The 15,960-nt window shown below is 33.9% G+C and overlaps 1 protein-coding gene across 5 annotated transcripts in view; it reads left to right on the top strand.

The window, feature by feature from the left end:
• Positions 1-215: 215 nt before the first annotated feature.
• Positions 216-15,960, top strand: part of LOC108713304 (protocadherin gamma-A4) — a 203,329-nt gene continuing 187,584 nt past the window's right edge. For 2 of the 5 annotated variants that reach the window (XM_041588811.1, XM_041588809.1), the window contains exon 1: positions 216-381. In XM_041588811.1, coding sequence (XP_041444745.1) covers positions 379-381 — 3 coding nt within the window. In that variant the 5' untranslated portion in view covers positions 216-378. Of the gene's footprint in view, positions 382-4,465; positions 7,014-11,756; positions 14,259-15,960 lie in introns of those variants that run through there. The other 3 variants (XM_041588810.1, XM_041588782.1, XM_041588797.1) reach the window with 3 other exon arrangements.

The following is a 15,960-nucleotide window of genomic DNA, read 5'->3' as shown; positions in this document are numbered from 1 at the left end:
TACTGAACTAATATAAAAAAAGGATCATAAGTGTTAAATTTTAAAATGCACATCATGTTGTTTTTTTTTATCCCACAATACAACATACTGAATTAATACACACAAGATTTTCTCAGTGCTGCAGTTTCACACATGAGCCTCAAAGCGTCACTGTTCACCAATAAGAAACTGTTACTTGTGTTTAGAAATATTCATGCCCTTCACATTGCAAACCTGCAAGAAGAAGAGCAGACATTTTCTAGATTTTCTCATCACAATTTGAGAATACAAAATGTGAAGTCCCTGTGCAAATGGATTTACTTTTCATCACCTAATTTTGGAATAGTGGAGATTTAAGATGATGGAAAGGCAAAAGTCCAAGATATTCAATGGTAAAAAATGGCAAGTACAGTTTTTATTTTTATTCTCATGGCTTTGTCATTCTGTGTCTGGGGAGGTTTATTATTCTATTGCTGAAGAAATTAGAAAAGACTGTGATAGCAAATATTATAAATTATATTGGATTAACTATTAAGGAGCTTTCACCTAGAAGACTTCACATTGTTTCCCAAATCTCTGAAAAATATTTTTATGTAAGTTTAGTTTAGGAAATGTGTCTGTTAAAGGCAGAGTTGATAAACACTGTGTGGGAGAGCTTTTTAAGCTTTTATGCAGTGCTTGCAAATCCCTTAAAGGTTTTCACAGTAATAGTTGAAATTAAGGATATAAATGATAATGTTCCTATCTTTTATAAGAACACTAACAATCTAGAAATTATTGAGTTCACATTAGCTGGAGTAAGGGGCACATTTAGTAAGGGTCAAATATCGAGGGTTAATAAACCCTCGAATTCGACCCTCAAAGTAAAATCCTACGAATTCGAATATTGAATTAGAAGGATTTACCGCAAATCCTACAGTCGAACGAACGATGAAATCCTTTGAATCGAACAACTCGAAGGATTTTAATCGATCGATCAAAGGATTTTTCTTCGATCAAAAAAACCTTAGAAAACTGATGGGGAAGGTCCCCATAGGCTAACATTGTACCTCGGTAGGTTTAAACTGCCGAAGTATGTAGTCGAAATTTTTTTTAAAGAGACAGTACTTCGACTATCGAATGGTCGAATAGTCGAACGATTTCAGTTCGAATCGTTCGAATCAAAGTGGTAGTCGAAGGTCGTAGTAGCCTATTCGATGGTCGAAGTACCCAAAAAAATAATTCTAAGTTTTTTTACTTTGAATCCTTCACTCGAGCTTAGTAAATGTGCCCCTAAGTGTTTTTATTCAAAATGCAGAGGATCCAGATATTGGCATGAATTCCATTCAACTGTATCAATTTAGTCAGTATTTCAGTATTTTTTATCAGTGTTTTAATCTGAATGTGATTGTTTAGTCAAGAAATGTATAAAGTGTGCACAAAAGAAAATTATCCATTTCATTCTACAGTGCTAATGGTAAGTGCAACTGATACAGATAAAGGCCACATTCCCATATAATATATTAATTTAGCAAAACCATTGGACATGGTTATTGTTAATCCCAAAAGTGGTGAGATAACAACTAAAGAGAAAATGGATTTTGAGACAACAAGAAATTGTATAATTTCTGTACAAGCAAATGAAAGAGGTGGCTTCATTGGTCAAGATATGAATTGAAATCATTGATGAAAATGACAATGCCCGAGATAACCATTGCCACATTATCTTCTGCTGTTCCTGAGCTGTTCCTAACTTTGTGGTAGGGCTCATTGTCTTTCATGAACAAGACTCGGAAGAAAATAGAAACATAGGCAACATACTTTTTGAATTATTAGCTTCCTCTGAGAACTATTATACAAATAGCAACAAGCAAGAGAACACATGACCTGAAATGTGTAGAGGACTTCTACAATGTTTCATCCAGGGAGCAGGAATAAGCTGGCCTTATATCCCACTTACTGCTTGCTGATAATATCAGTGAAAACTGTGATTCCCCTAACCAACAGACCTGGAGGATCGCAGGAGCTGAAAAGTGCACAATGGAGTAGAAAGGCTAACATATTGGCTATATTTGCAGGACTCAAGTTGAATGCTGACAAGTATGCTTATTCATGTCCACATGTAATATAGCTTGATCTAGCAGCTTGTTTCCTGCACACCGGAAAAAGGGCATTTGCCTATGTTCTTTTTAAATCACATACTTGAGAAAAACTGCACTTGAGGATCATGTTGCCAGTCAAAATGTAATGTGAAACTGGGGTTGCCATGGCCTAGCTAGAAAAACACCTGCCAATGGCGGGGCTGGTATTAGAAATTTACCGGCAATGTAGTTTTTGCCAAGTGCAGTCCCATTAAGGGTACAAGTGGTTTGCATAGTCTTACCACATGTGCATGACTTTACATTTATCAACATTGACTCTCAATCTGCCACACAGATTGCCACTTGTCAAGATCCTGCTGCAAGGATGCCACATTCTGGATGGAATCAATTTAGATGCATAGTTTGCCAAGCAGTTATTTGTGGGGCATGATGCATATCAGAAACACACAACAATACCAATAAAATGTATTCCATAATATACACGGATAGTAAACATTTTACAATATCCTCTGTAGAGGACACCAGGGCTGGGTCACTGATGGGAGGTATATTTCCCCATTATTTTGGCTGTGGACCCTTTAAGCAGTGTGTGTGTGTGTCAGGGAAGGAGTCTTGGGATTTTTTAGCAGCAACACCAGTTGCTGTGTTTTTTTAGTTTTTCAGGGCCCAGACTCTGGAATGGGAGGGAAGGTACAGGCTGGCTTTTACTGCAGCAGAGGGATACTCTGCATAAGGAGGAGGCACAGGTGCAATTAGAGGGAGAGCATGATACTGCCTGCAGTGCGTGAGCTGCAAGTCTTTCTACAAACCCTTGTGTTAAAAGGACAACACGGCTAATATTGGACAGTGGGGGTTTTGTTGTTTGGCCTCAAGTGGACTGACCAGGCTTACATGGCTTAATTTACTAATTTGTGTGACAAGCCCAAAAACTTAAAACTTTTTTATTTTTGAACAAAAACCAGTGTCTAACATCCCAAAACCTTGGAATATCATGAAGGCTAAAAACATCTTCGAATTGTAAAATCTGCCCTTGACTTTTGCATGACTTCAGGCTATAGCTGGAGTATTTTCGGATTCAGATTTTTAGCAGCTTTGGAGTATAATAAATTCCGAAACATTCTAGTTTTTCCTCTTGTAATAAATAGACCCTAGACCCCTAACGATCTGAATAGTTATTCAAATTGATAACACACTAAACATGTTGTTTCTATCAACAGAAACTGGTGGTTCAGTACTATATGAGATGATGGTCCCTTTTCAAATAACTGGCAAACAATTGATTTAAATTGAGAGCAGAGTTTTAAAAGTTTATCTAGGTTAAATATGCCTTTTTGTTTTCTTGTAATTATTAAAAGACCTTAATTACTGTACATTTTTTGAAGGTTTTGCAATTAAAATGATAAAACAAACGGCCTGTATTTTTATTGTATTTAGTAAATAATTAACATGATATTTTCTGCACATCGTTGGCATACAATAATTACTATTTTTGTTAAATAAATGAATTGACTATATGCAAGGCAATATCATAACTACCTACAGTAAAAGAAGAAATGACTTATATGAAGTAATTTAAATAAACCCAACACTCCTTGTATTAATTTAGAATAATAGACATTTATAGGCCGTAAAACACTTAATGCTAGACAACGCAACAACAATTGAGCTTAAAATAGTTTGCAGGTAGCCTTTCCCAATCACAGGAAACAAATGTACTTTAATTGTGCGGTGTTTTCCCTGGCCTTCAATCCAGAGTTAATAAAGATAATAAATATCTCCTACCTTGTTTAATGCAGCAAATCAAACGAAAAACTTTACTAATAGGATACATCAGTGTAGACTATTTTTTTAATCAGTTGTTAATGATCTGCCAATAGCTATGTAAATAAGTAAGGAATAGACAGGGCTTTCATAAAAGTTACTCAATTAAGGCTCTATGCATGATATTTCTAGATATATGCTTCCATATTAGAACATGAACTTCCACATGAAATATATACATATTATATGTTCTTAGAATACACTTGTTTGATACAGAATCAGCATTCCATTACCTTACATTCTGTCATTATGGTGGTCTACTTTTAGACAGTTTTATTTGTATGATTAAGTGTATGGATTTCCTGCTTTATAAATCATGAAAATTTAAGGACACATTTCTTAGCGTTATTTCAGCAACAAAACAAAGCAGTGTTTTTGAGGAATTTATATGTATTTTACATTTGTTAAAACAATTTCTTGTACTATTACAATTTCTAAAAAATCCTGTAGTTCCCCAATTACGCCTCAAAGCGCCACTGTTCACCAAAAAAGCAGATAACTGTAGAACAACATAACCAGTGATATTTATATTTTTCACATCCACTGCAGTTCTGCTGAAACAAAGACAGACATTTTCTAGATTTTCTCTTGAACAGAAGGCTATAGCTATCTCTCTATACACTTAAACAGAAGATTAGACTTTTATTTTCTACTGGACTAAAAACTGAGCATCTGAAGGAGACATTTTTTCTGGAAACAGCAGAGATGAAATTCCATCATTCAGAGAAAAGCAAGGAAATTAGATGGCAAGTAACATTTTCTTTCTTACTCTCATGGCTCTGTCATTCAGTTTCAGGCCAAATTCAATATTCTATTGTTGAAGAAATGAGAAAAGATTCTTTTATTGCAAATCTTGCAAACGATCTAAGATTAGATATTAAGGATCTCTCCTCAAGAAGATTTCGCATTGAATCAACTATTTCACAGAAATATTTTTCTGTACATTTAGAAAATGGGAATTTGTATGCTAAAGACAGGATAGACAGAGAAACTCTTTGTAGGACAACACCAACCTGCTTACTAACCTTTGACACAGTGATTGAAAACCCTTTAAATATTTTTAGTGTCAAAATAGAAATTCGGGATATAAATGATAATCCCCCAAAATTCTTTTATGACACCATCACATTAGAGATGATTGAACTCACTATACCAGGGACACGGTTCGCTTTACAAACTGCAGAGGATCCAGATATTGGCATTAATTCTGTACAAACATATAAGCTTAGTGAAAGTCAATATTTTACATTGCATGAAAAGACCAGAGTTGATGGAAGCAAAATTCCAGAACTTGTGTTAGAGAAATATCTAGATCGGGAGACACAAAATTTGCACAAATTATTCTTAACGGCTTTTGATGGAGGAAACCCTGTAAGATCTGGATCTGCTCTAGTTAGAATTATCATTAGTGATGCAAATGATAATATACCTGTATTTACTAAAGAGGTGTATAAAGTGAGCATAAGTGAAAATTCTCCAATTAACTCTACAGTAATTTGTGTAAATGCAACTGACAAGGACGAAGGTTTAAATGCACAAATTACATATTCTTTTAGCAAATCATCGGACAATCTGCTTTACACAGGTATCTTTGATATTCATCCTACCAATGGTGAAATTAGAACCATAAGTAGTTTAAATTTTGAGACAGTGCAGAATTTTGAAATGTCAGTAGAAGCAATGGATGGAGGTGGCTTTGTGGCCCATTCCAAGGTGTTAGTCGAAATTACAGATGAAAATGACAATGCTCCCGAGATATCAATTGCCTCATTATCTGCTACTGTTCCTGAGGATTCCCCACCTGGAACTCTCATAGCACTGATTAAAGTTCAAGATCAAGACTCAGGAGAAAATGGAGAAGTTGACTGTCAGATAATGGAAACAGCCCCTTTTCAGTTAGTTGTATCCTCAAGCACATATTATAAAATTATTACCACAAGTTCCTTGGACAGAGAGAATGCTTCCCAATATAACTTAACCATTCTTTGTACTGACAGAGGATCTCCTAAACTTTTTACAACAAAACACATTAGGCTGAATATATCAGATATTAATGATAATCCACCCGTCTTTAAAAAATCAACATATGTAGCATATTTGACTGAGAACAATTTACCTGGAACCTCAATATACAAAATACATGCACATGATTCTGATACTGGAGACAATGCTAAGGTTATTTATTCAATATCCAGCACAAATATGAAGAACATTGCTGTATCTTCTTATTTTTCCATTAACATAGAGACCGGAGTTCTTTATGCTCAGCGATCATTTGACTATGAACATGATAAGGAATTTCAAATGGAAATAACAGCTAGAGACAATGGATCCCCATCTTTGAGTAGCAATACAACCTTAACCATCCATATAATAGATCAGAATGATAATGCACCTAATATTTTATATCCATCAAATGAAAGTGGCGGCTCATCATTATTTGAACTGGTACCTTTAATCTCTGAGCAAGGGACTTTGATAACTAAAGTGGTTGCAGTGGATGTAGATTCTGGACATAACTCTTGGCTTTCTTATAATTTCATACAAATTCTGGACACCTCTCCTTTTAGCATTAATCAGCACACAGGAGAAATCAGAACTTCTCGTATCATTCAAGAGAAAGATGATTTGAAGCATAAGGTGGTAGTTCTGGTAAAAGACAATGGAGATCCATCTCTCTCAGCAACAGTTACTATAAGCCTTATTGTGGCAAACCATTTTCAGCAAGTGGTTCCCAAACTTAGTAATCAGTTCACCAATGAAGAATCGCAATCTAATTTACATGTATACTTGATCATTGCCGTTGCATTGATATCATTATTATTTATCATAGCAGCTTTGTTAGTCATTATATCAAAATGCAAAGATTCAAAACTTCCACCTGCTCTTGCACCTCTAAATACAAGTTTGTATTCTCAAGTTGATCCCAGAATGCTATCAAATTTTAATAGCGGGTCTCTGCCTCTTCCATACCCCTATAATTTTTGTGTAACTTTGGATTCCACTGAAAATGACTTTACTCTTATAAGACCAAATCAGACTGCTCCTATCAAGAATCTTATTGACACTGATAACTCAGACCTTGGACAAGAAACCTTAGAAAATATATTATCTTCTGACATACACAACGAGGTAAGTAATTATGATTTAAATGATCAATTATTTTAGATGCACCTTGTCAGACTGTTACTATGTATATTAGTAAGCAAATAAACATAAAACGTTGTATATCAATAAAATTAGAACAGGGCATTATTACTGTTAATAGTTTGCAGCCTTCATGGATTTACTGTAAGTTTGAAAATCAGTAAGGGAAAGAAAATAAAGCAGACAAAATTGCACATGATTAGGAAGTAAATAAACCAACATTTGCATGTGTGCTTAATTTTAGGGCATATTGCACTGGGTGTAAACTCCCTTGTATTAACTTATTGTCTGTGAAAAACCAACTTTACAGTCAGTAGTTCGACAGCTAACTTGAGGGTGAAGAACCATAAAGGCAGCTTTTTAGTCAGATACAACACACCATCAGCAATTTAATTGAGTGTATGAATGTTTCCTTTGCATTTTCTATGATAAAATTCAGATTTGCTGTCAGTCCACATTTTCTTAAAAATTGTTATTCTTATGGGCTACACAACATTGTATATTATGGTGTGTGTAGAGGTAATCGCTTCTTTAGAACAACTGAATTTATACTGAGTAATGTGAAAACTACAAACCATGTAGACACACATTTGTAGCCATCTGTTCAGGTTGGCACTTTGGAAACATAATTAGAAGACAACTGCTAAGGCTTTCATCTGTATTATTTTATAGATTTATTTTGTTACACTGGTTCCTGGGCAGCCAGGAGGCAAGAAAAGTTTCTCACATCTGCAAAACTTAGCCCTGCCCAAACAACTTCTGTGATGCTGGAATTGTATCTGTATATACATGTGTTTTACTTAATATATTAACTGATAATTCTATTGAACAGTAGTGATGCTGTTCATAAAGATCTTTGTTCCAAGAAGAAAGGAGCTAAAAGTTATAAAGGGAAAATGTTGATTTCTGAAAGAGTCCAAATAATATTTAATTGAGCTTCTCCATTACAGCTTTATTTTGGTATTTGAACATTTTATATTTTTTCAACTATGAAATCTATACTCTGATGTTACCTATATGTTTGCTTTACATAAAGTAATTGAACATGTAAATTAAAACTCATTCAAGTTTTCACATGGTAGTAACATACAGATGAAGCCACTTGGATTTGTGAGATAAATGCGTCATGACTCATGGTTAATTGAAGAAACTGCGTTATCTAAAGTCATCTTAACTCATTTAATGCATTTAACCTTTCCATTAGCATACCAAAGCACCATTGTGAACAATGGTGAATGCCTTAATTAGATGGGATGTTGTGACGCAGTTTTCTGTGTTAAATGAGATAAATGGGATATCTGTGTTTAGTTATTCTGTGTCAAACAGACAAACCAAAGTGGCTGCATCTGTATATGTAAAAGAGGTTGAAAAATTATATATTGAGGTGTGGGGTATTGTTCTTCAAAATACACACAAAACTTGCACAAATTTCATTTATTATCTCAGATACTAACACCCACCTGATATACACCACCAATATACAGTAGCTTGAGAGTGGCAGGGGCTTTTAACTCATTTAGATGAAAACTTTAAAATGATCTATGACAAAAGCTAAAACTAAAAATTTGTCTGATGAGTCAATGTGGTGGCTAACATTCATAAATTGTTTTCATTGGTTTTTAGGTTTAATGAAGTATTTAACACCAGCAGATATAAAAAAAATATGTCAATAACTTCTTTCATCAATAAACCTTGATCCAGAAAACTCGGAAAATGCAGAAATGTCATTACTCATCGTTTCCTAATTAAAGTAGCAGTTCTTAATTTGATATCTTTATCATTATACTAAAGTATAATATATTTTTCTGTGAATTTAGACAATGGAAATGTATGTTAGACAATGGAAATGTATGTTAAGGACAAGATAGATAAAGAGATGCTGTGTAGTGCAGCACCTACATGCTCTCTAACATTTGATGCAATAGTTGAAAACCCCTTGAATGTTTTTTCAGTTGAAATGGAAATAAATATAAATGATAATCCACCTGTGTTTTTTTTTCATGAAACAATTACATTAGAAATTGTTGAAACCACAGTACCAGGGACCCATTTGGTTTTGCATATTGCAGAAGATCCCGATATTGGCATTAATGCTGTGCAAACATATAAACTCAGTGACAATGAGTATTTTACACTGAATCAAAAGATCAGAACTAATGGTAGCAACATTCCAGAACTTGTCTTAGAGAAACCTTTAGATCGAGAGAAGTTAAGCATTCATGAATTATTGGTGACAGTCTTTGATGGATGTAATCCAGTAAAAACTGGAACTGCTTTTATCAGGATTACGATGTCTGATGTCAATGATTATTTGCCTTTGTTTACCCAAGAAGTGTATAAAGTGAGCACTAGTGAAAGTATTCCAATTAACACCACAGTGCTTCAAGTTAATGCAGACAAAGATGAAGGTGTACACACAAATCACATACTGTTTTATCAGAACATCTGCGGACAGCCTTCGTAGTACTTCCTTCAGCATCAATCCTGCAAACGGTGAAATTAAAACTAAGAGGAATTAAACTTTGAGATGCATAAAAATTATGAAATGTCAGTAGAAGCCAAAGATGGAGGAGGTTTTGTGGCCCATTCCAAAATATTGATAGAAGTTACTGATGGAAATGACAAGATACCAGCTATATCTATTGCTTCAATATCTAGTAGTCATATTGCTGAGTATTCAACTCCTGGTACTGTGATAGCACTGATTAAAGTTTGTGTTCCAGATTCTTGTGAAAATAGGAACAGCAACATTTCAGTTGGTTACATCATCAAGTCGATTCTGCAGAAATATTACTACTAATTCATTGGACAGAGAGAAAGTATCATGGTATAATATTACAAAAGTTGCTCCAGACAAAGGGCACCCTCAACTTTCCAGTCAAAAAATCATCAGATTAGATGTTAATGATAATCCACCTTTATTTATGAAATCTACATTTGTTGCTTATTTGCCTGACAACAACTTGCCACCAAGAATTTCAATATTCAGAATGCAAGCATAAGACTTTGATATGGGTGAAAATGGGAGAAAATGCTAAAGTTATATATTCAATTACTATCACCACAACAGAAGATTTTCCGATTTCCTCTTATTTCTCAGTGAACATAGAAACTGGAGTTATTTATGCTTATCAACCATTTCATTATAAGCAGCACAAAGAGTTTCAAATGGAGATAACAGCAAACGACAACAGATCATCATCTCTTAGTATCAATGCAACATTAATTATCTGCATAATAGATATGCAGAATGATAATGTACCAAAGATTTTATATCCAACAATAAAAAGTGACATTTCACCCTTATTTGAGATGGTACCTAATACCTCTGATAACGGAGCTTTAGTAACAAAATTGGTTGCAGTGGATACAGACTCTGGACATAACTCATGTCTTTCTTATCATTTTATACAAGTGTCAGGAACATCTCCCTTTACAATTAGCCAGCACATAGGGGAAATCAGGATATCCCGTGTCTTTCAGGAGAAAGATGTCTTGAAACATAAGGTGGTGATTATGGTAAAGGATGATGGAGATCCATCTCTCTCTGCTACAGTTAAATTACACCTTGTAGTAGCAGACACTTTTCAACAAGTGATTCCAAAACTTGGCGATCAAGTGACAGAGGAAAAGCCTTCATCTAGCATGCAATTGTACTTGATTGATTTGCTCTTTATTGTTATTATGTTATGCTGGTGATTATTTCAAAATGTAAGGACTCTTAACCTCCTTCAAATTTTGGATCTGTGAGTACAAATTTGTATTCTGAAGTTGATCCCAGAATGTATGTATATTATGTATATAATTCATGTAATTTAGTTGCATAATCACATTTACTTTACAGCACTACGCAATATGTTGCCGTTATATAAATACATGTTAATAATAATAATAATAAAAAACAAAGAAATACTTGCTGCAAGATAACAGACTGGGCACGTGGAGGCAACACTTTATGTAATGCAAGGCAATGTTTTAGTGGACTACAAATGAATGCAGATTACCATAAATATTTAATGTTTACCTAATGCTAAGTGGTAGTTGTAACAACTGTGAGACTTGATGCTTCTCTGTATCCATCAGAGATCTTCTTCATACCCCATATGCTGGGTTTAACAACTTCTGTACTATATTTTATATGCCTTTATATGTTTGTCAGCCATTCTTACTATGTGTTTTAGTATATAAATATGCTTTTATGAACATTCTGATTTATGATAGTTTAAAACTCATTATAAAGTTGATTGTTGAGTTCATAGTTTTACCATATCCAAAATTTGGCATAGCAGCAATTCAGCATGTATGGGTTTTGAGTGAATGTGTGGTTTAGTGCAGTAATTTTTAATTGAGAATTAAGGCAAGGTCATATCACAAATGGAATATAATATAATAAGTGATAAAGTTACAACTATCATAATGCAGGCTATTCTATATCAAATTTTCTCTATTGCCGTAATTAGGGTACTCATAGAGATAATACAATGTTAATCAATTTAAAAATTAAAACATAAAATTAAACCAAAATATTTATAAATTAAATACTCAATACATTTTAAATTAAAATGCAATTAATACAAATAACCAGATAGTAAAATTACTTTCTCAGTTCTGCAGTACCATATTTATGCCTCTGAGCGCCACTGTTCACCAATAAGGAGAATAATTCTCAAACGCACTGCAGGCCAGCAAAAACAAAGAGCCATTTTTCTGGATTTTTTCATAAAGCAAGAAGATTGTATTTGTTTTCTCAAAGAAGAGGATTACAATTTATATTCCACATATTCTAAAAGATTTCATATCCTAAAATAGACAGAGATGAGCCTCCACCAACCACAGACATGCAAGGGATTCAGTTGGCAAGTAAAATTTTTCTTCTTATTCTCATGGCTTTGTCATTCAGTCTCTAGTCAGCTTCATTATTCTATTGTTGAAGAACTGAAACAAGATTCAGTTATAGCAAATATTGTAAATGATCTTGGATTAAATATTAAAGAGGTAAAATCTCGAAGACTTCGAATTGTTTCCCGTGTTTATGAGAAATTTGTTTCTGTAAATTTAGGAAATGGTAACCTGTATGTTAAAGACAGGATAGACAGAGAGGCACTGTGTCGGAAAGCACCTACCTGCTTCCTAACCTTTGATGCAGTTGTTGAAAATCCTTTAAATATTTACAGTGTCAAAATCGAAATTCAGGATATGAATGATAATTCTCCAATATTTTTTCATGACACCATCACTTTAGAAATTATTGAATCAACAACACCGGGAACTCATTTGGTTTTACAAAATGCAGAAGATCCAGACATTGGAATTAATGCTGTTCAGTCATATAGACTCAGTGACAATCAGTATTTTACATTAAATGAAAATATCAGCATCGATGGAAGCACAATCCTGGAGCTTGTATTAGACAAACCTCTAGATAGAGAGACTGTAAACTTTTATCAATTAATCTTAGCAGCCTCTGATGGGGGAAACCCAGTAAGAACTGGTACTGCTTTAATTAAAATTATTATCACTGATTCCAATGATAATTTACCAATGTTTACTCAACAAGTGTATAAAGTCAGCATAAGTGAAAGTGCACCGATTAACTCTACAGTGATTATTGTCACTGCGACTGACAAAGATGATGGTACAAATGCACATATTACATATTCCTTCAGCAAAACAGCAGAAAATGCCTTTCATACAAATATGTTTAGCATTAATCCTGATAATGGGGAACTTAAAACCAAAGGACATTTAAATTTTGAAGTTACAAAACATTATGAGATGTCAATACAAGCCAAAGATGGAGGTGGCTTGTTAGGACAGTCAAAAGTTTTAATAGAAATTATAGATGAAAATGATAATGCTCCTGAGATATCTATTGCCTCATTGTCCATCCCGATTCCTGAGGACTCATTACCAGGCACTTTAATAGCACTGATCGAAGTTCATGATCAAGACTCTGAAGAAAATGGAGAAGTTGAATGTCAGATAGTTGGCGCTTCACCCTTCCAGTTAGTTACATCCTCCATTAGATATTACAAAATTGTAACTACAAGCACCTTGGACAGAGAGAAGGTTCCATATTATAATATCACGATACTTGCTACAGACAGAGGATCTCCACAACTTTCCATTATAAAATATGTCAAGCTGGATATATCAGATGTTAATGATAATGCCCCAGTGTTTCAAAAACCTACTTGTGCTGCCTATTTGCCTGAGAACAATCTACCAGGAGCTTCAATTTATAGGATCCATGCATCAGATCCAGATACTGGAGAGAATGCTAAAATTATTTATTCAATTTCCAACATTAATACAGAGGATTTTCCTGTGTCTTCTTATTTCTCAATTAACATTGAGACTGGAGTTCTTTATGCTCAGAGATCATTTGATTATGAGCAACACAAGGAGTTTCAAATTAACATAATGGCTAAAGACAATGGATCTCCACCTTTAAATAACAATGTCACCTTGATTATCCACATAATAGATCAGAATGATAATATACCCCACATATTGTATCCGTCAACAGAAAGTGGTAGTTCTCCTACTTATGAGATGGTCCCTTTTGCCTCAGTGCAAGGTTCTTTGATAACAAAGGTTATTGCTGCGGATCTAGACTCTGGACATAACTCATGGCTTTCTTACCATTTCATACAAATGTCAGAACCACCTGCCTTCAGCATTAGTCAGTATACAGGTGAAATTCGGACATCACGTATGTTTCAGGAAAAAGATATTTTAACGCATAAGGTGGTTGTTATGGTAAAAGACAATGGGGACCCTTCTTTCTCAGTGACAGTTACCTTAAGCATTTATGTGGGTGATCATTTTCAGCAAATGGTTCCCAAAATCAACAATAAATTTAATGATGGAGACCCTTCTTCAAACATGCAAAATGTATACTTAGTAATTGCACTGGCTCTAATTTCCTTGTTATTTATCATAACCATCATGCTGGTGATTGTATCAAAATGTAAAGAGTCAATACCACCACCAGAATTTCCAACTTTAAATACAAATCTGTATTCCCAACCAAATATGGTTTCCCAGTACAAAAATGGGACTTTGAATCTTCCCTATTCCTACAATGTTTGTGTTGCTTTGGATTCCTCTGAAAGTGACTTCAGTTTCTTAAAGCCCAGTCAGCATGTCCCTGTAGACAATCTCATTGATGCTGACAATTCAGGACTTGGAAATGAAACTTCAAAAGAGACTTTGTCACCAGTGGAGGTGAGTTATACTTATACTAATATAGAATCTATTAAATTAACCATTTTCTTTATTGCTAACCAATAAATATATGTGTGTGATTTCTGTGCGATTTTTGGGTTGTGGAAATTATAAATTACAAATAATATCATCTAAAAATTAAGGAGGATTATTGAAATTTAAAATGTTTTGTGAATAATACTAGACCCAATTCTACCATAGGAGTAGTGTGCTGCATTGTAAACTGCTTCTAAAGTTGCATGCTTTGATGGATTAGGTGCAGTTTTTCTAAATTCTAAAATGAGATGGAAAAATATCTGCAATACATTTACCCTGTCTTCTTTTGTATGATAATTGACACCTGGAGTGACATTATATTATACTGTATATATCTTTAGTGTCCTTTAAATTAAATACAAAATTGATTGTAGCTAGGTCAAAAATGCATAATATAATATTACCTATGGATCAGGATCCAATTATAGTCTCCTTGGTATTCTACAGTGGGTCTCCATAATTCCCCAAGTAACATATGAAAATAGTATTATTAGTATCTGATATGTGTAGCCTTCTATAGTGCTGAGCTCCTAGGTTTGATTTCAGTCAAAGCACCATCTGCAAGGATGTGTCTGTGAGGGTTTGTTTTCCGGGTACTCGAGTTTTCTTACATACTCCAAAAACATAAGTTAACCTGTTCTTGACAATCTGATCATACTATGTGTTAATGTGATAGGGGCCTTATATAGTAAGTTCAGTATGTTTGGGGAGTAATGTGAATGGTGTATAGTATGTCTTAAGTGCTGCAATATATGTATATTCTATAAATAAACAAAAATAATAGTGTATTGTTGAGGATATAGTCTTGTGTGCCTTCTAGGAAACAATGAGACATATTTCTAGCCAAGTACAAACACCGGCTACTGTCTTAAAGTCCCTGTGTGAAAAGTAGCTGTTATAGAAGCAAAGGACTGTTCCTTAAACATGTTAAGGTAATGTTTTCTGCTAATATTGTTCTATAAGATCCTGATCTTTATTAAACCTATTTTAAAAGGTGTTTTATTAAAAATAATATTCTGTAAGGCTTTGCTCAGGCAAATACCATTTACCATTTGCTACTTTTATAGGACCATAGAAGTGTAAAAATAATACAATTCTATTTATTTTGAAGATTGACTTTGTCAGTACTAGGCAGGGATCATTATATTCACTAGCATTAACTAAATCAGAAACATGATTCAAAGTCTTATATGTCTATTTGTGTTGCAGTATGTCTCTAAGGTTCAAGATTAAAATGTTTAAGGCCTTAATAATTGCAGAAAGACTTTCCTTAGTGGTGTTATTTGTTATTTATACAGAAAACTTTATTAAAAGGTTTTTTATTTATCATTTTACTTTAGATGCAATAAAAAAAATAATGTGATATTGCAGTAATAAAACCATGTGCATTTGACTGATATCGATAAACAAATCTGTCCCACAAGATAAACTGAAGTCAAGAGGCTTTTTCCACAGCAATTGTTTTTCCATGTAAGATACTTTGGAGTCTTTGGGCATTTTTTCACTATATATCGATATATTAATTGATGGTACTTCTATAAGTGTAATAATATATTAATTGTTAATATTTTTCTTGAAGTATCAAAGTAGAACTCCACATATTTCGAGTAAAGTGGAAACACCCTTTATATCCTACTTATTCTTGTTTTTTTAGTCAGTAACTACT

Source organism: Xenopus laevis, chromosome 3S (genome assembly GCF_017654675.1).
Source record: "Xenopus laevis strain J_2021 chromosome 3S, Xenopus_laevis_v10.1, whole genome shotgun sequence".
Classification (NCBI taxonomy): Eukaryota; Metazoa; Chordata; class Amphibia; order Anura; family Pipidae; genus Xenopus; species Xenopus laevis.
Note: the sequence above shows the minus strand (reverse complement) of the source record. Positions and strands in the feature narration are given on the sequence as shown.